This window comes from Epinephelus lanceolatus, chromosome 15 (genome assembly GCF_041903045.1).
Source record: "Epinephelus lanceolatus isolate andai-2023 chromosome 15, ASM4190304v1, whole genome shotgun sequence".
In the NCBI taxonomy this organism is placed as follows: Eukaryota; Metazoa; Chordata; class Actinopteri; order Perciformes; family Serranidae; genus Epinephelus; species Epinephelus lanceolatus.
This window is the reverse complement of record NC_135748.1, coordinates 35,049,912-35,075,423: the sequence shown is the minus strand read 5'-3', so window position 1 is coordinate 35,075,423 and position 25,512 is coordinate 35,049,912. Positions and strand designations below refer to the sequence as shown.

Below are 25,512 nucleotides of genomic sequence, written 5' to 3'. Positions count from 1 at the left end.
AGAGTGATGGAGTGCTGCGGCAGATGACCTGGCCTCCACAGTCACCGGACCTGAACCCAATCGAGATGGTTTGGGGTGAGCTGGACCGCAGAGTGAAGGCAAAGGGGCCAACAAGTGCTAAACACCTCTGGGAACTCCTTCAAGACTGTTGGAAAACCATTTCAGGTGACTACCTCTTGAAGCTCATGGAGAGAATGCCAAGAGTGTGCAAAGCAGTAATCAGAGCAAAGGGTGGCTATTTTGAAGAAACTAGAATATAAAACATGTTTTCAGTTATTTCACCTTTTTTTGTTAAGTACATAACTCCACATGTGTTCATTCATAGTTCTGATGCCTTCAGTGAGAATCTACAATGTAAATAGTCATGAAAATAAAGAAAACGCATTGAATGAGAAGGTGTGTCCAAACTTTTGGCCTGTACTGTATGTGCTGCGCCTCTGACCGCAGAGCTGCACGGTGTCAGGAGCTCAGACATAACATTTACTGTCATAAACAAATACACGTCCTGTATCTCTGGCAATAAAGGACACCTAAAACATAATTTATGTCCTCTTTTTTTAAGCAAAAATAGCAACACTAGTCAAAGTCCTGCATTCAAATCTTACTTAAGTAAAAGTACATAAGTATTACCATCAAATATACTATATATATTAAATATCAAAAGTATACAGAATCATATTTATTTCTGGATTATAATTATTGATGCGCTATATATAGATATACTGCCGGTTAGCTTAAACTATAATAATAATACATCATTTATTAGTTGATTTATATTTAGTATCAATAATCTGAAAAATAACTAGTTACTTATGTAGAATAAATGCAGCTGGGTTGTGTATAGGGCCCGACCGATATGGATTTTTTGGGACCAATGCCAATTCCGATAATATGGAATAAAAAATTCCGATAACCGATATATCGGCCGATTTTTCAATTTAAAAACCCGAAATACCTGCTTTGATGGCTTAAATATAGTTCAAACACTCGTTACAAAGATATAAATTGAAGGAAGAACATTTTACTATTTTCAAATACTTTTATTATCAGAAATTGTGTGGAACAAGCAGCATTATGAACAATTTGAACACAAAATAAATCAAAAATATGATGTGCAAAAAGGCAGTAAACCTCTGGGAAATAAAATAATCATGCAAAGTCTATATGAATTAAGACATTCACATGTATGTTCACAGTACCAGAGTTCTTCTTATTACTGCCAATTTAACAGAGGTAGGTTATAATGCAAAATGCAACACAAGGACATCATTTCTAAGTAAAACACCATATTCCCTGCATTTTATTAGTGATGAAAATATAAGTGTTAACATCGGCGATTAAATCGGCCGGCCGATAAATCAGTCGGGTCCTAGTTGTGTATAAGCAAGACTCAACGATACGGTTGCCTACATATCACGATACGGGTTACAATTCAATATATTTCAATTTATTGCACATTTTTTAAATCAAACTTTAGGAAAACTGTCATAATAAAAATAGACCAATATATGCATAAAAAAGTTTACTTTTTTTATGCAATCAGAACGGTGGGATCTGTTTTTGTCTTATCCACAATTCCTGTTTGTGAAATTATCATTTGCCTATATCAGTAAAAAATAAATCAATAAATAAATAAAAGTGCTTGCATGAGACCTTTAAGAAAATACAAAATTGTAAACTATTAAAAATCGATAGTGTTTTTTGAGTATCACAACAGAGTAGTAGTAATATCACGATACTCAAGTGTGTTGATATGTTTTTTACACCCCAAACTGCAGTGGAGTAAGAAGTACAATATTAGTCAGGACAATTTTCCACATCATGGACAACAAAGTTTCTCACCAACTAACTTCCCAAATGTAAATGGACTGCATTTATAAAGCTCTTCATAACAAGCAGCGGTGAAGTGTGGCAAGCTGCACACTATGACGTTTGGTTCTGTGACGAAGTGCAGCCAAACTAAAAGTTGGGGATAGTTGAACTTTTAGTGGGGAATTGAGACCATCAAACACCCACAGCCAATCAGTAAACAGAGTCCTGTGACACCTGTGACATGTTGATCTGTGTTCCGAAGAACTTCCTCCTGCGTGAAACACATAAACATACCCCCTGGCTGCAGAAAAATGTAATTATAGTGAAGCCGCACTTAGCCACTGCTTGGTTTTTCCCATGCCCCCAAGAAGAGCACCATGGGACCCAGAAAGACTTTTTCCACAGACTTACACTGCGAAAAGACATGTCTGTATATAAAAGTGTATACATAATTTTGAGCGTCACAACCCCCACAGAATGACTGGTTTCACTACTAGGATTTGGTCCATTCAGTCTGAACACATTTCGAAAGTCTAGAAGAGCCAAAAGATTGAATTATTTTATCCCTATTCAAGGTAGTGACGCACTACCCTGGAAGCTATCTGCTCGGCTATCATTCAGCTGTGCTCGACGGCTGTAAGTCTCTAGCGCGCTTGCTCTTCGGGCCCCACGATGCAGAAGATACAGGTAATTTCATACCACAGAAAAAAAGCTTTTTTGGCTCCACTGAGCAACTTTCATAGGAATGAACAGGGCCCTGCCTCCGATGCTGTATCGACGTCTCTTAATACATCCATGGTTTTCTGCATTAGCGACTCAAAGCACTTCACAGCAGAAATCAGCATTCATCCATTCACACACACATTCATGCACTGGTGGCAGAGGCTACCATGCAGGGTGCCACCTGCTTATCAGGAGCAATAACCATTACAAAAATGCAAAATTGTTCCACTACACAGAAAATGAAACGTATTCTGTGTGTATGTGTGTGTGTGTGTGGGCAGGGCGGAGAGACGGGGTGTCTTTTGCTGCTTTGGCCTCAGACCTGTTTCTACGTGGGATCCAAACACACTTCCCAATCATCAGTTCCACATGTGCGTCAAAGAGAGAAGCGGCAGCGTTTTCAGTTCAGCAAATAAACCCAACATGAAAGTCGGTGTCAGGAGAGACGAGCATCAGAAATAGTCCAGGTGATATATGAAGTGAAACCTTCATCACAAGTCAGTGTGAGGTATTCAGCTCGGCTCCAGTGGCCACTTGACTTCCTCCGGCCTCAACATTAAACATCCATTCAGGGCGGCGTATTCATCACCATTAACACTCACTCTGCTCACTGGCTGAGTGGAGTTAAACCGCTTTACAGACATGTCATGGTGTTAGACGTTCCTACTACATGCTGATAAGAAGTAAGCAGGAACTGAAGACGCCAAAAATACACTTGAATTCAAAACACCTGTGTCATGAAATCTCTAAATCGATGCTTGCAGCTCAGATATGTTACATAGTTCAGACAGGTTTGTGTTGTGTTCACTGCTGTTTTAATGTGTTGAGAAGCAGTCGACCAATCAGAGCTTCATGTCGGGGACTAAGAATGGGGATGATATTTTCCGACATACCCAGCGATCTACATGAAAGCAGTGACCAAAAAGAACTGGTGACAATCAAGCGTGGATGAGATTAATAAGATCAACAGGTTACATCTGTACAGGCTGTTCTAAGTTACTGAGCAGAAGTTATTAATAATCAGCCTCTTGTTTTTTGCATCATGGAAAAGTTAACTACTACTGCAGCTTCCATGACGGTCGATGCCGAGATCAATCTGTGCGCTCGTTTACAGCAGGTATTAACATGCGTTTGGTGAACCTAAGCAGCCGAGACGCATCGCCTACACACCTCACATTATGGAGTTGTGTCTGTACAGCTCAATATGTGACTGTCAGCAGAATTCAACAAGTCTGCTTCCAATGCGCAAAATGAAGGACAGTCACACAAGGCTTCGTCTAACTTGTTGTAAAATGGCCACGTCATAGAGCGTTAACGCACTGTCACCAAAACCACAACTAAGTCTTGCACTGATGACGTATTTTCCTTTTTACGAGCTTGTCAGGGACACTTCACCGTTTACACTACAAAAAACGTGGTCAAATGCTTCCCACACCACCTCGCCAAGTGGTTTGAGTGATTGGATTACAATATGTCTGGGTAGTTGTTTACACTTGTATTAGCACTGTCCACTTTTGATTGAATCAGCCAACATTTGCGTTAAAACCAGGTATTAACGGGCTCTTGAACAAAAAAACAGTAGGGATGCACAATATTGGATTTTTGCCCGATATATATCAACTTATTTGGCCGATAATTGATACCGATATATCGAGTCTCATGTCTCAAGTATTGACTTATACAGAGGTGTTTCCTCTCAATCATCACTTACAACCCAGTGGAAGTGTGTGGCGGTGTATTTTTCTGCAGAGACTTTTTCTGCACTCTCTTATTTTATTCTTATTTCCTGTGTTCGGGATGTGTATAGGCGTGTACCTCCAAAGCACTCAGGTGAGGTTGGAGCTTTATTAGGAGGTAGCAACCAGGTGCTAGGCTGTAAGCAGCAAGCATCCAAGAGACGCAGCACCAAAAAACAGAAACAGAGCGAAGCAAGACACCAAACGAGAGTGAATCTGGGTTTAGCTTTTACTCTCACTTTCGCTGACAAGTGTATTTACAGATAGTACCTGACAATCCTGATTAGTATGACTTTAAAATCCGTCTGACTCAGCCCGGCAGATGATTGAACAATCAAACTTTATGTTTATGTTGCAGTAAATAATGAGAGAGTTTTTACTTCTTTTCTCCTGAAAGAAAAACGACCTCAGCTCACCTCAGTTTCCTGTGGGAAACCCTTTGCTGGGACAGTTTTGGGGAAGTGTTATTAATTCATGCTGACAGATTCCTATATAGACTACGCTGCAGGGTATCTAAGGTCTGCAGAAACAGCTTCACCCACATACGACCTGAGAATATGACTGACAGCTGTAACATCAGTAACATAACATTAGGTTTTGAAAGGGAAAGTGGATTCTCTGCAGGGCAAAGAAAACTCTTGTGGGCATCTGTGTTTCTTCTCTGGCTTTTCTGGGCTGGATCGGCCGAAGGTCACAGAGGTTGTAATTACGACGGGCAAGAGGAGGAAGCAATGGTTCACAGCACAGTCAGAGAGAAATGAAAATGAAGAAGAGGACCATGAGAACAGCTGAAGGGGACAGGAACACACATCTGTCCTCTGCAGAGCTCGTCACAGCCTTTCTAAGTAACCACAGATACATGAGCTGCACCGTCAGCGGCTCTGAGTGTCTGTGCTGCTGTCTGCCTCCATCCACCAGCTGCAGCACCTGCCAGCACTTCACACAGCTCAAACCACTCGGCTGCCCCGCCGCTCTGCCAAGGGCCCTCCACAACACACCGACAAGCAGCAGGCCGACTCTCCCCTTGTGCTGGGTGACCAGGGGTGGGGCTGTCGAGGGGCGGTGTCTGTTACAACTTGTAATGAGATCTGCTGTGAACACTTCACAGCGGCTGCTGTTGTTTACTGTCGCACATCAAGTGACGTCGGGAGCGTGCAGACTAATCCTGCAGCGGGAAACAAAGACAGAAAGTAGTGCAGGGTAGAAGAAATGTCGGTCAGCTTTTGTTCCCGCTGCAGAATGTAATTGTGCAGACTGTATCACAAACAGCAGAGAGTCATCGGGGCGTGAGGCAACTGGCCTGCGGGAGTCCACTCCAACTGATCGTGAGCGGCGACGGATCAGACGATCAATAAGCTGCCAGTGATTGAAATTCAGACGTTCAATATTTGTCCCACTTTAGAAAAGTGGAAGAGTGCAGCAGAACAAATAGCCCCTGGCCTCGGATTTCATCAGAACACTCTCTTCCCGAGGACTCACTAACACAGATTGATGGATTGATTTATCTCCAACATTACCATCTTTCTAGGTCCACAACAACATTTGCTTTATCTCCTCCGCATCAGCTGCAGCTTTACTCGCCACACTTATTGCCCTGCCCGTGACATTGGCCACCGAGGAAGGCTGATTCACCACACTGAATTTAGCTCCCTCTGAATTAGACTTAATTGCCTAATGTGTAAATAAAACCCCAAGAAACATCCTGTCCTGTCGTTCAAATGCTGCAATTGCCTATTTATTACACACAGAGCAAATAATGGTGACGCACCACACTGTGTGCAGTGGAAGACAGGCCTCCTGATAAGGCTGGAGGGAGATTTCAACACGCCGAAGCGAGGAGAAACTTTCCTTACATCAGTTGCCACCCACTCAGTCACATCGGGCAGACGGGAAGAGATGGAGGAGAGACGGAGGGAAGAGAAGGAAGCAAAGGTGAGAGAAACTGAGGGAGGAAGGAAAAGTAAAAGCTGATGCATCAAACTTTTTATGGGGAGTTGTTGAATAACCCTTTTTTTAATATACAGATCTTAATTTTCTTCACAGTATCACTGATTTACTGAACATCATAGTGTTGTAGCTCCACTCAGTTCTTGTCATTAAAGCTGCTGCAGTTTTAGACTCCCATAGTCGACTGCACTCGTCCAGGAAAAAGAACACTGTCACATGGGAAGTGATGCGTTGATAAGCTTCCGGCAGAGGCAGCAGCGGCTGATTTTGGATAAACAGCAGAAGAAGAGTAATAAGTAGTAATTAATGTGAGCACAGCGACGAATGCCATGGCTGAGCACAGAAAAGAAAAGTCAAACTTCACAGGAAGGAAATCAAGAAAGTTTTAATTTTGATCTCTCAGGTTTCCACTTTGAAAAGCCTTCGCTTGCTGATGACGGGCAGGAAATACCTCTAAACGACGGGTGACTGCTTGTTAAAACTTAATGTCTTGTTTTCCATTTCCTCCTATGTTAAATGAAAAGTCAAAGTGTGTTCATTGAATACACGGCTACAACCAAGTGGCAAACTCATGTGTGCCGAATGACCACTTGAGACTGTCTCAAAAAACGAAATAATCCCCAACATTAACGGCCTTATGTTTAAAATGATTTTTGTCTCTACAGCTAATTTCTCCCATCATGACACCTGTACAAGGGTTGGGTTTCTATATAACTGACCAAGTTAAATGTTAATGTTAATTAAGGTTTTAAGTTGTGCATTGTCTTCCATTGCATCACCACAGGCTATGAGTCAGATCCACCCCTCGCCCATCCACAGCTCCACCCTCTCTTCCAAACATAATCATTTCTGGTTCCAGAAAAACAAGATGGTTTCAGCCAAAATGCCAAACTGGAGGCTTCAAAGAGGGAATCCACAAACCAGTGGGTGACGTCACGGTGGCTACGTCCATTATTTATACAGTCTATGGTTACAACCAGCAGCTGGATAGCTTAGCTTAGCATTAAGACTGGAAATGGGGAAACAAAAGTGAGTCCTCTGTCCACTGATCAACCAACCAACAGAAATGCAGTATGAAATGACACACTGGCACTAAACCCAAACGAACAGACGGAGAGCAGCTCGCCATGGAGGCAAAACGCGCTGTAAGAAATGTGTGGGATTCCAGCAGAGAGGAAAACCTTGTGGAGTTGTGGCAGCAGAAGCCTTGCCTGTATGATGTGTCCTCCAACTCTTACCATTACCAATGCATACAGGGAAATAGCGGCGGAGTTACAGCTGCCAGGTGAGCAACCACGCAAACACACTGCAGTATATAGTGCCCACAAAACTTTAGGTTATTTAATAATTTGACCCTCTATTATGCTTCACAGCTGGAGAAGTAACCCATGCAGCATCCTTGAGCACTCAGTGTGGGAAGATCTTGCATCGTAAGTCGTAGCGTTGACTTTTAATTATGAGCAAAACTTCATAATGTTAACATAACATGAAATTCTAATGCCGTTGGAATCAAAACTATTGTCAACGCGATTTTCATTCCAATCAAAATTTGTCCGATTCAAGAGTTCAACTGCATTCTTACGTCACATTGACATCCAGTGCCAGCTGGGTGAGCAGGTGCTGAGTGTAGCGTTATAGCGAACAGACGTATATGAGCGAACTATCGATGCTCTCATTTAAACCTCCGCCAGAAATCCCTTAACTCTCCACTTTGACTTTAAATACAGGGATGTGATGTTTGGGAACTTTACTTTTCTGTTGAGTACTTAATAAAGGGAGGTAACTACCTTAATATCTAAGAGTAATTGATTACATTTTTCCTGTAACTTGCCGAACGATGTTAATGACAGAGTAAACGTGCTGCAGGAGGGAAACACCCACAAAGAGCCATGTGATCGCTCAGTGATGATGAATTATTGACTGCCGCTTGACAACGTGACAAAGGATGGCCTCCTGAACACGCTCTCTTTGTGCACAGACCTGAAAGCTCCTCTGTCTGAACCTCTTCTTCCACTCACTGCCTCCCTCCTCCTCCTCCTCCCTCCCTCTCGTCTCCTTTCTCCTCCTTGGAGCTCCACCCACACAGCTACTGAATGGAAAGGTGTGGCTGCTGCCTGCTTTTACCAGCGTATCTATTTACTCAAAGCTGCTTTCACTTACATGAGACGCACCACAGCTGCTCCTGTGAGGAGGCTTACAGCTAATACACTCACATGTTCATAGACCCTCCGAGTACAGTGCGAGCCCCCCTCAGCTTCAAAGAGAAGCTCTGCAGCGAGTGCATGCACTTGAGAATGCATGTGGTTTGATTAATAGCATTAGCGCAGGAAAGACCCGGCTACATCCTTCCCATGTGGTGCAGGAAAATTCCTTGGAAACATGCGGACAGATCGCCTATAAACCCCCTCTAGGGTCGTATGGTATTGAAGACATGTGACTATAAGTGCGTAGTGGTTCCAGACGTGTTGGAGCATTGAGCAGGGTTTTACTCTGCACTCTCTGCTCCACAGGAAATGCACCTTGACCCCAAATCCCATGGTGGATGTGGAATCCAAAAGAGCTCCGTCTGGGGTCTCAAATCTGCCACCGAGCTGCAAATTTAAAACTCCAGTCTGCGCAGGACGAATTGTTCATTATGAAACGGTGATGCAAAGCAGTCAAACATGTCCAAGCCCCAGAAAAAAAGTGGTTAAAATTCATTGCACAATTGGCCTTGAAAGTGTTTTAATGACCTGTAACCGAGAGCTTGGAGCTGATTTCTGTATACGTTTCTAAATTTGGAGCTTGAGCCTGAGAAAATAAGCTGTGCAAGAATTTGCATCAGGGCCCTGGCATTTGGGAGCTGTTCAGATAAGAGCCTGGTAATTGCTCACATTTGACTTTTCAAACAGTGAATTCTAAAAAACCCAGATGCCTTGTGCGGCTTGATGAAGAAGAATTAGCGTTCACCTTCCTGAAACAAATAAAGAGGAAACTGTTCAGGGACGAGGGCTGCAACATAAGCATGAAAATGTTTTCCAGACCGAGAAAGGATGAGGAGTTCAACCTTCTCTCTTCAGGCACAAAGAGCTGGGCTCTGCTTTCTTAATCACTGGCACTGAAACGGGTATTTAGGCCGATAAAGTTGAGATGCAGTTCACATGAGTACAAGACTGAAAAGTTGTGTCATAAACTTAAAATTAAATATTGACTTTCTGAAGCTGGAAAACAATCTGTCAGTATTCTAGGAAGCAAAATTTATTTTCAAGGAATTCTCCAGATGGAAAATTATAACCAGTCCCATAAATGTTGGTAAATCTGGGATGGGGCTTGTTAGATTTTACTTTTTTAATACTATTACGTCATCATGATTGTATAACGTTTGATTCATTTTCTAGAAGACAAAATACTACTGCACGTGGGTGTATTTTTTGCATGCCTTTTTATCCATCTGATAAAGATCGTTATGCACAAAAATCTTGCACACTGAGTCCGATGGGTTTTATTCTTCTATTGGGTGCAAAAATTTGCAATACAAGACAAAATGGAGCTGTCAAGCAGTTGGTAGTCCTTTAAACTTTTTGAAAGTATAAAAAGAAAACATTGGGTCCATCCAATCCTGAGTTCTACCTGCTGATTAGCGCAGGATTATACAGACTATTTCCAGGTGACTATTTTAGGATATCATTAGTTCAGTTTGATACACTTTTAGCAATACTGGAATCACACATTAAAATCCTGCCTACTAATTAGCACTAAAAAGTACAGCTGAGGCTGATGGGAGTCATCGTTTTGAAATTTGACCTGATGATGATAAAATAATACGGCTGACCCAAATGCTTCAAAGCTTCGATCACTGCCAAGGTAACTTGTCCGAACAAGTATTCAAATCCCCCATTTTTCTATGACATTATCCGAAAAATCCAAAACAGCCCATAAATTAAGAAACAGTAATCCAACATTAATTATTATGTATTCTTGTGATAGGCCTAGTTTAGTGACTATGACAGTTTGACCAACCGTGAAAAGGTTAGGTTGTGTTCATACCAAACGAGATGTAAATTTTCGCATTTGAATGCTAGAATATTTTGTGTTGATTCGTGTCATATGTGCGTGAAATCGCTGAATCGATGAATGAACTTCGACTGTCAGTACGTCCTTGGTGGATCTCAATGCTGATTGGCTATTGTGGCACGAATCAGTTGCTTAAGTTCAGATTTCTCATCTGTCATGAAATCGTGCTTCTCACTTCATTCGCACCATTTAATTTGTGTCATTCACACAGCGTCCATTGTGCCACCCGGTGGGAATTCGCATCTAATCGCATCTTCACATTGACCTAACTCGCGCAAATTGTTTTACTTGCAAGCAGTGTGAACACAACATTACAGATACGCTGGCATGATGTCCAAAAAGTCAAGCTTCTGGAATAGTTTCAAAATTTATAAAGATGTCCCCTGAAATTTCAAGTACCACATATGCCAAAGGAAACTGTCATATCATATCACAAATCTACAACCAGCCAAGCAAATCTCTTGAAAACTACAACAGCTTAGCTCATTCTTTTTTCTAGCTTACACTGCTAACGCTACGGGGACCTGCAGGCTAATTGTCATGTTGTTTGCAATGACAAAAAACTAATGGTGCATGTCTTGTTACTGCATATTGAATGTACCAAATTTCATGGCAATCCATTTAATAGTTAGTCAAAAGATCACCAAAGTCATTAGGATTCATCCTCTGGGGACCATGAATGTCTGGACAAAATTTCATGACAACCCATCCAATAGTTATTGAGATATTTGTGCTACCACCTGTCTTTGCCATCTACAGAGCCAAACCTCTAACATGGCTAAAATCTAATCAGCTGTTAACACAGTGGAAAAACCTGCTCCTTTCACCACATGTGAAGTAAAACAACTCTCTAAAGGATCGATCTGCGGGAGCTGTCTGTCCCATTGACTTTTCTTAAGTAAACAGTGCCACCACTTCTCCAACAGGAGCCTCAGTGCACCTCAGCGGAGAACAAAAGCCCTCTCTGAGACGAGGAGTCGGGTTATGTAAGAGTCATTAGACTCAGGTCAGTATCTTCTGACACACCATACATCAAGCCGAGAGCTTCGGGCTATAAAGAGTAGATGGTTCCCTCCCGACTGAAAGCTCCTCATTAGCGGCACGTAACAAGATGTTTCGGTTAATTATGAAACGTACTCGATCAAACCCCAGCCGTGTTCACGCAGAATTGAATTACTGACAGTAGGAAAAGGAGAAGGGAGGAAGGATGAGGAGAAAAGTGAGCTTGTGTCAGGTTTTAATTCCAACTGAGACGACTGGAGAAAAGAAAAAGCCTTTAAAAGTTGGGAGTCGCCCAGGAATTTAAATGCTTTCGATAGAAACTGTTTCATTTTATTCACCAAAGTGGAATTATATTGATTTCAACAATCATTTGCAACAATATTAATGCTAAAACATACTTATTCATGATTAATTTTTCACATAAACCTGCAAAGCTCCAGTTTAAGCAGCCATTACATTAGAGTTTTGATGATTAACTCTTGGTTATGAGCTCATCCTTAATTAATCATGTTTAAATAATCAGATTTTATCAGTTTAATTCATTTTTAGAAAGCTGGCATAAGTTCATAACAATATAAACTAGATGTTGATTCAAGACAAGACGATCCTGCGTTTAAAACGACGGACCTCCACCTCTAATCGCACCCCAGTGCCTGAGCCGAGAGCATAAAGCTTCCTGGGACGAGTGGATGGCTGGATGCTCCTGGGCCCTCTCAGCCGGGGTGTCAGCCAGTGACCCCATCGATCAGGACAAACGAGACAGCGGCCCCAGAGCGTGACCGGGTCGGGAGGACCGGTTCGCCGGGGAGCTCCTGTTGGGATTTATAGCCCGGCTGTGTTAACCACGACAGCGAGCGGACGCAGGATTATCAGCACCCGAGAGTATTCCAGACCTCTATTAAGATATCTTTCAATTTTCTATCTTCTGACTGTTTCACAGAGAACAGCAGACGCCCGGACGGATGACTAAGTGACTGAGAAATGAATACCGAGTCGTCTCCCGCCAAGTAGCAGACAGAGGGTTTCTCATTTCCCTGAAGCATCTTTGAATCAGACACAGGAGGCATCGGAGACACGAGGTCACGTTCTCATCTCTCTTTAAAGACATACTATGACTTATTTTAAATATGTGCTCATTCACACTCACACTGCTGAGAGTTAGACTTCATCTGTCTGTTGGATATAAGGTTAGGGACAGCAGCTGGTTAGCTTAGCTTAGCATAAAGACTGGAAACAGAGGGAAACACCTAGCCTGGCTCTGACCGAAGGTAAAAAGGTCTGCCTATCAGCAGCTCTAAAGCGAACTAATCATAATTTTTGTTTACTGTAATCTGTAGAAATACAGACATGGTTTTAATGTGCTGTTTCATGATTTGCATTAGCAGAGACCTCCATTAGAGCTTTAGAGGTACTTCAGTTTATATGCTAAGCTAAGCTCAGCATCTCCTGTCTGTAGCTTTGTATTTAGCGAACAAAACTACTTGGTTAGGGTTCTAAAAAATTGTGGCTGACATTAGTCGCATCAGGCAATTTACATGACCAATGAAAGACTTGACAAAATAACTCAGTGTTGACTTTTAGTTTCACACGAACTGAACCAGACTGCTTGGTGGAAACAAGGTTTATGCAAAGCTATGCTAACCATGTCCTGTCTGTAGCTTTGCATTTAGTGAACAAAACGACTTGGTAAGGGTTAAAAAAAACTTAAGCTGATGTTTGTCACATCAGGCAATTTACGTGACTAATTACTGACTTGACAAAATAACTTAACGTTGACTTTTTGTTTCACACGAGACACAAACACTGGTCTCCTGGGTTAAAGTCCTGTGGTTGTCGGACCATACCCACCATGAGCTTGCGTGCTCTTTATACAACGTCCATTGCCCTAAACATCTCATTACGACACAGATGGATTTACACTAGAGTTAGCTGAAAGCCTGGTGCGTATCAAAAGATGCGTTTCCATCAAACATTTTCAATATAGCACCCTTACAACCACTAAATGACCCGTGCAGACATGTACTGTAGTTAAACCCTAGATCTGTTTTGTGTGTCCACTGCAGACAGTACTCTTAAATGTAGGCGGGGTTGTTACTAAGGAGAAATTTGGACCAGTTGGGAACCACTGCTTTATACAATGTTCGGTGCTCTGAACGTCCAATAATGACACGTAAGGGTTTAGATTGGGGTTGATAGCCTGGTGCGTCTCCTACAGACGATCATATTTTGACGCCCTGGGAGAGTTAGCTGAAACATGAGAGTGGTGTTGATCTTCTCATCTAACTATCTGCAAGAAATCAATTAAACTTATTTCCCAAAATGTCCAACTGTTGCTTTTATGTCTAAAAGAACAGAAAAGACGTGTGTGCCCGTTTTTAAGAAGCAATGTTGGAAACAGTATTTTGTCGGCCGAAGATTAGTTTTATCTATGCAAGCTGGGTTTACTCTGCTGCTCAAGGCCAAGTTACAAGCTCTGAAAACAGACTATCTGAGTCCTTTTCTCACTGTGAGTTATGGGCACCTTCAGGAACATTAACTCCTCGGCATAACTTAGAAGCAGCTCTCGTCACGTGAGAAGTTTTCAGGATATTTTGTTTTCTAATGATGCCAGGCGTCTGATGAAGCTGAGTTTTCACTTCTAAACCCATAATAAACAATAGCTGAGGAGGTCTTTCCAAACTTTAACGTTCATTGCTGCACAGTTTGAAAAGAATATGTGATGTTAAATAGAAATATCTGAAAATCTTCTAGGGATTTTCAGCGTTTGAGGGAAGAGAACGTGCTACTGTTGCGTCATCCTCTTCCCAACTTCTGATCTGAACTAATGACCTGCAGATGACTCCAATACTTCTCTCATAAAATCATGTACCAAATTTAATTTAAGTGACTCAAACTAAAAATACATATTATAACTGCATGTGACTTTAATCAGGGGCTCAGTGTCAGGCTGCAGGATGGAAAGCATCACATGACACAGAGTTTACGTGGAGTAAAAAGAAGAAGTGCCTCTCTTCAGCGCGCTCATGTTTTATGTAGTGAAAAGAAGCAACATTTCAGCACATAACGCCTTTATCAGGGTGGAGAGCAGAGCCACCTGCCACACACAGACGGGAATTCACTGTTTCCACATTCCCTGCTTTGTCACCGCCACCGCCACCGCCGGTCTGTGATGCTCTCCTTCTTTTGTTAAAAACAGGGCTGCGAAAGGTGCATCATGGGAACAGAGGAATCTGATGACAGGAAGCATTTTGCGAGGTGGCCAGAGCTGACATTACACATCCTATTATGCAATTTAGCAAACAGCTGCTGTCTTCTTACTAGAACTGAAGTGTCACGCAGTCATTCATGCGTTGAGTCAGTTTCCTGAAACTCATCAGAACAAAACTGTCATTTAAAAATATTCCTGAGGCGCAGAAAACAAAAGCAGGTTTGTCCTCCTTCCTGAATATTAATCTGCGTGCAGTTACAGTATCTGTTTCTCAAGAGGCAGAGAAATGTTGTTGTAGTGATGTAGGTCAGGATGCTCGGTGTGGACGCCTGCTGCCAGCGCCAGCCCCGCCCGAGGGAACGCTGATTAAGTCAAAGCGGGGTGTGTAAAGTGGTGACAAGTCTGATAACTGACTCGCTTAGAGTGCACTTCCTGCATATCTGTCACACAAAAAGACAAGTTCCTGCAAAGGCTTCGAGCCTGCAGGGTGGATTAATTGCATCATGCTTCCTAGAAATGTATTGACCAACACTCCTCTGCTGAACACCCAGACCTTGATTGCACTCCGGAAAGGAAAAATCCATGAAACTATTATTTCATAATTTAGTTTTTTTTCCTCAACGTGTCAAAGAAAGACTCAGAAATGTGGTACAGTCCATATCTGTCAGGACTGCGGCTGTAACAGTTATTTTCATGATTAATCAATTAATTGTTAAATCTATAAAATGTCAAAAAAAATCGTGAAAAATACTCGTCACAATTTCCCACAGGTGACCATCATTCAATGTTACCACCATCTAATGCCATGTAGAAGACTGGCGACAAATGACATCGATATTTTGTTTGTTTTAAGCTGTGTTGTTCAGTCACCAAAATCTAGAGGCTCCACGATACGATATTATCACGATACTTACATCACGATACAGTATTATCGCTGTTTTAAATATGTTGTGATATGCTGAATATTGCGATAAAATATGTTGCAATATATTACCTTTTTTTCAACTGTATATTAAGTCCCCAAAGACAAACTTTGTCGACATCTGTTTTATCTCATAAGATGAAGTTTTCATTGTGTTCTATTATAGGCTTATTGTAGGCTACCTAAAGTTTAATCTGTTTTTGTCATATTAATAATTTAAGCTTTTTTTAAATCTCTTTCTTTTAATCTTATAGGATGCAGAGAAGGTTATTTTGGCATGTTGATCTTGAATATTACCAGCTGACTTTTATTTTTTTATTTTATTAATATTCATTTATTTGTGTCTGTGTTGGTTATTCAATTATTTTTCTTTATTTTATTTTATTTTTCTTTATTATTTATCATTTATTTGCTCTTATGAACTGGAGTGGGACTGTTGGAGGTTGGGGGTAAAAGGGTTAATATTTCTGTTTAAAAACTGCTGTATCATCATATATGCAAATTGCTGAATAAAATTTGGTTACAAAAAAAAAAAAAAAAAACATCGATAGGATATTGCTACAGAAAAATATCGTGATACTACGCGGTATCGATTTTTAACACCACTTCCACCAACCAACAGTCCAAAACCCACAGAGTCCTCATTAACCATCGTGAAGGTCAAAGAAAAGCAGCAAATTATCTTTTCTGTGTGACATTTGTGCGTGAAAAATAACTAAAACCATTTATCGATTATCAAAATATTTCGTGCCGTTATTAATTTCTCTTTTTTGATCCACTGTGTTCTCTTCTCTGTCCGGATATTACATTGCAATGTGCAATTTGTGAAGCTGAACTGCTACAAGCATTTTATTTACTGTATCATATTTCATTTCAGCCTTTATCTCCACCTCTCTGGTTGTGTAGGGTTTTGTTATATCAACTTTTTCAAAACCATCCTTTGGAAATGGACAAAAATAGAAAATTAGTCCATACAAATTAGATATTCTTTATTGCAACCTTACTTTTTTTTATATGTCTTCATGTTTATTTATTTTCATACTAAGGATATGTTAACACTGTATTTCAAAAATAAAAAAGAAAGATAAACAAATATATATTTCGTGCTGATAATTTTCTTTCAGTCAACTATACACGCAGCTCAACACAGACCTGATCAATCTGATACCCAGACCTGAACCAAGACAAAACCTTTTTTGGCAAAAGTTGAACATGAGCGTGATGAGGGATGAGTCTTATCTGTGACCTGACGTGTACAGTCTGAGCAGGGGAATGTGGGTGTGTGTTGGGAGTGTTTGGGAACACAGAGGTTGGGGTGTGGGATGAGATGGGAAGTGGGAGGCGGGAGGTTTCCAGGCAGGGCCTGATCGAAGGTGCTGCAGCAGCTTATATCCTTATAAGGACAAACCTGAACAAATTAGCTCCAGCAGTTAACACCTGAACTCCACCTTCCAGCTATGAAAACAGAGACGCTCACAGACCCAAAAACAGACGAGGTGTGTTTGTTTGTTTAACATTTGTCGGATGAAATAAATCAGACAAATAAATAAACTACCTCCAGTGTTGTTTAAGTGAGAAATATGTGGGAGCTGTCGCTTTAAGTAACATCTGGCACGGTGGACCTGAGACACCTGGATCTGCAGAGACATTAAGATTCTAAGATAAGAGGATGCAGCGCCCTGATACCTGGGGTCAGGTTAAGACTTGCATTGGACTCAAAATATTTTAAGCACTCTCTGACATGCTGGATCCGTGTGCATCAAAGTGGATTGCAAAATAGAGCCAAAAAAAAATAAGTCCTCACCTGCACAACATGAACATGAACATGTACTCCTTGGCTGATTTGATGTATTTTTGACTTTTAAAGTCGAGTTTGACAGACTTTACTAGTTTGGCAGTTTCGGTTGTCTCTGGTTGTTAAATATTTGCTGTCCCATTATCGTTTTTTGACAAACAAATGAGCTGTTTTAAAGGGAGACTTTGTTTATTTTTACCTGTACACTATTTTCCCATGAGTTTGTCTCTAAATGACTAATGGGAACAACAGGGTCCAGTATTGAGCAAGAGGGCTGCAGCCAGAAGCCACAAACAGGCTGCAATGTAACCACTTGGGGCATTTGTGCACCACCAATTTACGTCCACTTAAAGTGCTTGTTTTTGCCACTGTCAGGCTCAGATTGTTATTCTACGTGTCTGACAACATTATGGAAGGATCCCTACAGAGACAGACCTTATTGTAAAAGAGTAAGACCCTTTTTGTTTAACCAGAAACACCCTCAATATCGCCATCTTCACACCAACCAGACTCCATTCAAATAATCAGCAATTTTAGGGTGTATAGAGCCAGCATGTTTTCACATCTAAACTGATGAATTATGGGTTTATTTCAACCACACCAGAGTTGGTGATTGTTAAAACAGTGGAAAGACAAACCAATTCAGCTTTTGTGAGTTTTATTTTGTTTCTGATGACTTTAAATGAAGTGTGTTTTACAGTGATAAAATTACTGTTTTTTTAAATGGAGTTTGGTGGATTTGACGATAGCGATTTTGTGTTGGTTTCTGGTTAAACCAGGGGTACGCAACCTGCGTCTCTGGAGCCACATGTGGCCCTTTAGCTCCTCTACAGTGGCTCCCTATGGGTATGTCAATTTAAAAAAAAAAAAAAAAAAAAAAAAAAAAAGGAAATAAGCAACACATTCTCACTCCGACCTTGTCACATATTGACGTTTTGGTCATGGACTTTCAACGTCCATACAATGTGCTATGTGTTTGTCTTCTTTCAAAATACACTCCCGTTGTCACAGGAAATTTACCGTTTACATACAGTCTCTTGGATCCTTCCATAATGTTGTCAGACACTTATAATAACAATCGGAGCCTGTCAGTGGCAAAAACAAGCACTTTTATTGGATGTAAAATTACGTTGCTCAATTGCCCCAAGTGGTTACATTGCAGCCTGTTTTACCACTGCTGGCCGCAGCTCTCTCGCTCAGTACTGGACAAGTTTCAAAAATTGTTGTTCCCATTAGTGCTTAGACACAAAAACAAGAAAATAGGGTCCTGGTTGGAAAAAAGTGAGGTCACCCTTTAAGGTCATAGATGAGTAAAGCAACACCGTGAAGGATCTGACACTGAACTAATCAAACTCTATCTGGAAGGCTGACGAAGCACCTCCAAGATTCTGGTTGATTCAATTAAAAACTAAACATGTCAGAATGTTTGTCCTGACGGGAAACCATCTGCAAACATAAAACTCTTCTAGGTTATCTGACCATCAGCAGCAGGGCTGATTGCTGAAGCCTGGAGGGACTTTGGGGAGGTGTGTGTTAGCGTGTGCACACATGCATGTAGATGACTGTGTAACTACATTCGCCCTGTGGCTGTGGGGGGGGCGCTGTCTTCCCTCTCGTCCTGTGATTGTGTGCTCGTCTGGTCAGATCTCACCATAACCACTTATCAGTATCACTCTCAGTGGAGAGGAGCAGATGAATAAAACATTCCCGCTCTCTGCAGGATGGTTACATCAATGAGGGTCATGCAGGCGCAGAATTGTGGGGGTCATGATGGGAGTGTGATCCAGACTGAAGGTGTTACTGCTCCTTCATGTGCACACTGAGAAGTTTCAGGCACCAGCAGCAGGAGATGCTGTCCAGCCCTGTTCTGTCCACACCTGACTCCAGCCCTGCATTCCTTCCCTTTATTTCCTCTAATTCGCCCTCGACCGGTAGCAGCCTGTCGATGACATAATCCAGGAAACTAGAAGCTGAGAGCTCGCAGTGCAAGAAAGAAACTTGGGGAAAAAGTTTTCCAACGGCAGCGAGAGGGGCCGATTATTACCATTTTTGGGCACGCTTGCTCCCATGCAAGCCCAGCCCAAACCGCAGCGCTTACTCAGATTCCACAGCGCTTTTCTTCCCCGTTTTTCAAAGCGGAGGAAAAAGTCTGGGGAGCAGAGAGAAAGAGTAACACCCCTTCTCGAAACAGGCCATTCATACTCTGTAAAGGGCAGCAGCTGTTCGACGCGTGGAGGTGATTTTGGGCTTGTTAAAGACAATATATGGGTGTCTTACAGCCCTTTATTACAGAGATTACCACTGTGCGCGCCGGGTTATGGAGCTCATATTCATCCAGAGGGGAGAAGTAAATCGGAAGTGTACTCTCACATGCTCTGGTGACTAATCTAACTCAGAGACTGTGCTCATGACACAGGAAACAACTTGTAGCACAAGCAGAAATCTATGTATTTGCGCCAATCCGTGCGTAAATGCGCCAAAGCAGCCAAATAAATTAGGTCCCCCCCCCCCTCCTCCTCCTCCTCCTCACACACCCAAACACACACTCCATCCCTCGGGTTGCTAAGCATGGCCTAATCCACGTCGCATCATAAACCAGATGACAGGAGGGGCCAGTCACACACACCATATGCACCCAAGCGCATGGCTGACATCTGTTGCGCTGGGAAAGGTGGGCGTCCTGTCCAGTTTCTAATCGTTTCTCTGACTCCGCTCCCCCTCGTCTAACTACTTCCCTCCTGCTGCATGATATTTCATAACGTCACACAGGATGCGTGTGAGAGTGCGAGAAAAGTTTTGGAGCACAAGCAGCAGATACAAGTAGTTTGGAAACAGGTGATTACCAGTGATCATTAAAGTGAACCAGTCAGCACCAGGCTCCCTGCTGAGATCAATACGCAGCCAAACTAATCACTTAACGTCTGATAATGATCATATTAATCCGCTGTATTGTTATCACCATCATCAAAAGGAGCAGCCACACTTCCGCACCTTCACACCGGAGGAAAAAGGAAGTCAGGCTCACCTTTCTCTGCTGCTTCTCCCATGCAGGATCCAGGAGCATATCCCGATCCCAGTCATCTTCCTGCTGCATGTAGTCTTGGTCTCCGTCATACTGATCCATGTTACACCTGTGTGTGTGGAGCTGTGTGTATAAATACAGACACGGTTATGTGGTATGTCCCCCGGTCCTCGGCGCGGTGATGTTTCACAGCAGTATCTGAGCTCGCGCTACTCTCCGCCACGCATTCAAGACGGTGTGTGGATGAAATTAACGGTCCACCCCCGGCTTCCCTCTCTGTCTGTCTCTCTCTCTGTCTGTCTCCCTGTCCCTCTGTCTGTCTCTCAGCCTCGGCTCTGCCTCTTGTCTCTCTGTGTCGGCTCTAGTTTTCGCCCAGCAGCAGCAGGACGCGGCGGTAGGCAGGCAGTAGGCAGGTCTAGCGGCGAGGAGCGACAGACGCAAAAACTTTGCTTCAGACAAATTGAATCGATAACCGACCGAGGTTTGTGATTGGACGCCTGAGGGGGCACATGACCCGCCTCCTCGAAGCGGATTGGCTGGCTGGGCTGTCAGTGCGGAGGCTTTATAGCCAAGGTTGAGTGCATAGGTTGATCTGTTGGGCTGAGAGAATACTTCACTGGTACTCAGAGCAACACTAATGTAACGCGTTACTAATGTAATCTATAAAACCAGAAACTTTTAGAGCTAAACTAACTTCTTCTTCAGTAATATCTTACAGATCTTTTTTCTTTTTTTTCCTAACATAAACAGTGTCACCAAGCATTAGCAAATCAAATCAAAAGAATAAGAGAATAAATAAGAACTAAAGGCATTAGTAATTAAATTGAATTAAATGAAATGAAAAAAAAAAAGCATTTTAAAAAAATACATAAGAAATATTTATTGGTTGGCACACAGCTATTTTCAGGTCCTTTCAAAGTCAGAAAGAAAAATGTAACAAAGAAAATGTTTGTGTTCTTCACCTGCACTCATCTGTTCTGTAAAAACACCTGGAAGTTATTTTTTAGTGATGGGACCATGAGGCAGCTGTGGCTGCTCTTCTTCTTCTTCCTCCTTCTCTTCTTCTTCTTCCTCCTCCTCCTGCTCTTCTTCCTCCTCCCACTCTTCTTCTTCTTCTTCTTCTTCCTCCTGCTCTTCTTCCTCCTCCTGCTCTTCTTCCTCCTCCCACTCTTCTTCTTCTTCCTCCTGCTCTTCTTCTTCTTCTTCTTCTTCTTCTTCTTCCTCCTCCCACTCTTCTTCTTCTTCCTCCTGCTCTTCTTCTTCTTCTTCTTCTTCTTGCTCTTCTTCCTTTTCCTCCTGCTCTTCTTCTTCTTCTTGCTCTTCTTCCTTTTCCTCCTGCTCTTCTTCTTCTTCCTTTTCCTCTCGCTTGTCTTCATCTTGCTCTTCTTCCTCCTGCTCTTCTTCCTCTTTCTTCTTCTTCTTCTTCTTCTTCTTCTCCCTCCTCCTCCTGCTCTTCTTCTCCCTCTTCCTCCTGCTCTTCTTCTTCTTCCTCTTCTTTCTCCTGCTTCTCCTTCTTCCTCCTGCTCTTCTCCTTCTTGCTCTTCTTCTTCCTTTTCCTCCTGCTCTTCTTCTTCTTCCTTTTCCTCTTGCTTGTCTTCATCTTGCTCTTCTTCCTCTTCCTCCTGCTCTTCTTCTTCCTTTTCCTCCTGCTCTTCTTCTTCTTCCTTTTCCTCTTGCTTGTCTTCATCTTGCTCTTCTTCCTCTTCCTCCTGCTCTTCTTCTTCTTCCTCTTCTTCCTCTTACTTGTCTTCATCTTGCTCTTCTTCTTCTTCTTCTTCTTCTTCTTATTATTATTATTATTATTATTACTATGTGTTCAACAGTGTTGCTTCTGATTAACAGACAGAGGAATCAGTTACATTTATATGACAGTCTGTGATGAGTGGTGACAGCTGATTGACAGAAGTTTTATCACAAAGCTGAATCAAATGTGTCGTGGTAGGCCGGCACATGTGCCAATCAATTGTAATCCCAACAGTTGTGACTATAATTTTATTTTGAGAGATTAAAACTGTGTTGAAAGATTAAAAACAACATTTATATTGTAATTTTTTATTAGTATCGTTTTGAATGGTTGATAGCAAAAGTAATTAGACAGTCCTACAGATAAATTGCTTAAAAATTTTGTCTATTTTTAAAACGGGTAGATATTCTATTAAACATTCATGTTTTCAATTAGACTCAGCTTTGTAATATAAAAGTGATGAATGCATGAATGCGGCACCTTTATCCTGAAATGGGCCACTCTACATGATGAGTAACCTACTTATACTTTTGGTACTTTAAGTATATTTTGATGCTTGTAATTTAGTAAGCTACTTATGTATATAAGAGGTAGAGTACTTCTACACAGTCATATTGCTACTTTTACTTAGGTTAAAGATCTGAATACTGACTCCACCTCTGGCAAACACCATAATAAAATGTACTCGTATGCAGTCCAGTATTTGTTTAGTAAAAGTAGTGCTGGGATGTGGCTAAACAAGTAAGTATATATTCAAGACAGTACTTATTTCAGTGTTATGCAACTACTGCATTACACTGAGGTAAAAAGTGTAGGCTGCTACATTTGTTTACGGCTGTAGATGGTCAAATTAAGATTTTCCATATAAAGCCATATGATTACTTTGCATTGGTAATCTGAATCTGCAAAGTAACTAGTAACTATGGCTGTAAAAATAAATGTAGTGGAGTAAAAGTGTACAGTAACAGAAAATTAAAATGCTCAAGTAACGTAGAAGTACTTCAAAATTGTACTTAAGTGCAGTAATTGAGTAAATATTTATTTTCCATCAGTGAAGGTAAAACAAATTTCTATGATCGGTGTCATATTTTAATTTTATGCTATTTATAGTTCACTAAATTTCAGAGGCAAATAATGTACTTAGCCTACTGTACATACTAAGACTTTATAAATAAAACATGTAGACCTAATCAATGTATAATATACTCTTGCTCTCTGTCCAACAAATACCTTTACTTTAATACTTTAAGAACATTTTGCTGTTAATACTTTAATACCTTTCCTATATACATGCCATTATTGAGCTCTTTCATGCTTTGTAAAATACATGGTACAGTATTTGCACTGCACATGCGCACAGCAGACTTAAAGTCATTCAGAAAAGAAAGGTGAGTCACAACGAGGCTCCTGTAAACATGTGAAGGGAAGGCAGGTCTGTCTGCCTTGTAAGGTAAACCGACTCTCTTTCTCTCTGTCACACACACACACACACAGACACACAGACACACAGACACACACACACACACACACACACACACACACAGAGCAAGAAAGATGCCGACACGGGATAGCCCCGACAGTCAGGAGAAAGTGGAGCTCTTCCATATATGGACAAACTTCCAAGGGTGAATGTTTGGGAAAGTGATGTCACGGACCGGGAGCAGACTGCCAGCTCACCGCCCACCGGTCCCAACGGCAGCCTGCTGGTGATGAAAGTCAACTGTAGAACAAAACCAAAAGTAGCTGACTGCAGCTTGTTAGTAATGGAGTCTGGAGATAATTACACACTTTTTCCATTAGCTAATGAACCTGCAGTCATTTGAAAAACTCAAGTGATTCATTAACTTTACATTTAAATTAAACAATTGGCTAAAAGTTTATACAATTAATATACAAATTAAACTACACTTCATTATCTGGGCCAATTAATAACTCTATTTCATTACTGTGTCTTTAAATAATAAATGATTTAATTAGCTTATAAATGGATTTGCAAAATAAATTTGAACCAAGAGTCTACAGCTCACTAAGCTGTGCTTAGGCACCACACTGAGCTAGCTTTGAGCTAAAAGCTAATGTCAGTAAGTTAACATGCTCACAATGAAACTATATTGAAGTCTGTTCCACATGAAACTCTTGACATGTTAAAATCTACAGATATTCAACACTACATCGTAAAATGTGGCATTAATCTGATCAAGATAAGTAACAAACTAAAGTCTACAGCACATGCTAGCAGCTCTTGAGCTAAATGGTAACTAACTGCTAATGTCAGTAAGTTACTGTGCTTACAATGAAAATGTATTCTTAAAAAATGTAAAATTTCTGTCCAATGTTAAAAATCTGTAGGAATATAACATTACATCACAAACAATTGTTTTATGGTATTAATTTACTAAAAAAAAGTATAAATAAAACTAGTCTACAGCCCATACTAGCAGCTTTGTGGGGCTACTTGTGGGGCAAAGTTGTTTAAAGTTATATGCACATGTCAGTAAGCTAGCATGCTCACAATAAAAAATGTATCAAAAATATTTAAAAATTACTTCCAATATTAAAAATCTGTGGGAATTTCACATTGCACCACAAAGAATTGTTTTTGTGGGATTAATCCCACCAAAAAAAGTTGGTTAAAAAAGTTAAACAAGACTACAAGTCCATGGCTAGCATCTCTGTGAGGCTACTTTAGCATTGATGTTATGAGCTAAATGCAAATGTCAGTAAGCTAGCATGCTCACAAGAAATATGTTTAAAAGAAAAGTAGGCTATTTCAGCATTTCTTCCAAAGTTAAAAATCACATTTTTGAGGTATAAATCCCAGTAAAATAGCCTTAGTATAAACAAGACTAGAATATACAGCCCATGCTAGCAGCTCTGTGGGCTACTTTGGTAAAGTTGTTTTAAGCTAAATGCTAATGTCGGTAGGCTAGCATGCTCAAAAGAAAAATGTTACAGAGAATAGTATTTCAAAATTCCTTCCAATATTAAAAATATGTGAAAATTTCACGTTATATTACAAAGATTTTTTTTTGTGGTATTAATCCCACTAAAAAAGTATAAACAAGACTGGAGTGTACAGCCCATGCTACCGGCTCTGTGAGGCTATTTTGCCAAAGATGCTTTGAGCTAAATGCAAATGTCAGTAAGCTAGCATGCTCACAAGAAAAAGAAGTTTTAAAAAAGTTTTACAAATTCCTCCCCATGATAAAAATCTGTAGGAATTTAACATTTCATTACAAAGAACTTTTTGTGGTATGAATTCAACCAAAATAAGTATAAAGACTAGAGTCTACAGTCCATGCTAGCAAATTTGTGGGGCTACTTTAGCAAACATGTTTTGAGCTAAATGCTAATGTCAGTAAGCTAGCATGCTCAAACAAAATGTATCAAAAACATAAGTAAAAATTATTTCCAACTCCAGTAGAACTGACACCAAAGTCATGCTCCTCGAACTCTATCACTGATGTATGACCTTTTCTTCTTTTTAGTTTCCTTGGTTTTAGGTCTACAGGCAAAATTAAATTTAATTAATAAAATAACATAATCCT

The 25,512-nt window shown here is 41.0% G+C and overlaps 1 protein-coding gene across 3 annotated transcripts in view; it reads right to left on the bottom strand.

Moving 5' to 3' along the window:
• Positions 1–20,657, bottom strand: part of actn1 (actinin, alpha 1) — a 90,298-nt gene extending 69,641 nt beyond the window's left edge. For 2 of the 3 annotated variants that reach the window (XM_033643034.2, XM_033643036.2), the window contains exon 1: positions 20,224–20,656. In XM_033643034.2, coding sequence (XP_033498925.1) covers positions 20,224–20,322 — 99 coding nt within the window. In that variant the 5' untranslated portion in view covers positions 20,323–20,656. Of the gene's footprint in view, positions 1–20,223 lie in introns of all 3 variants that reach the window. The other variant, XM_033643038.2, reaches the window with a different exon arrangement.
• Between the last annotated feature and the right edge of the window lie 4,855 nt (positions 20,658–25,512).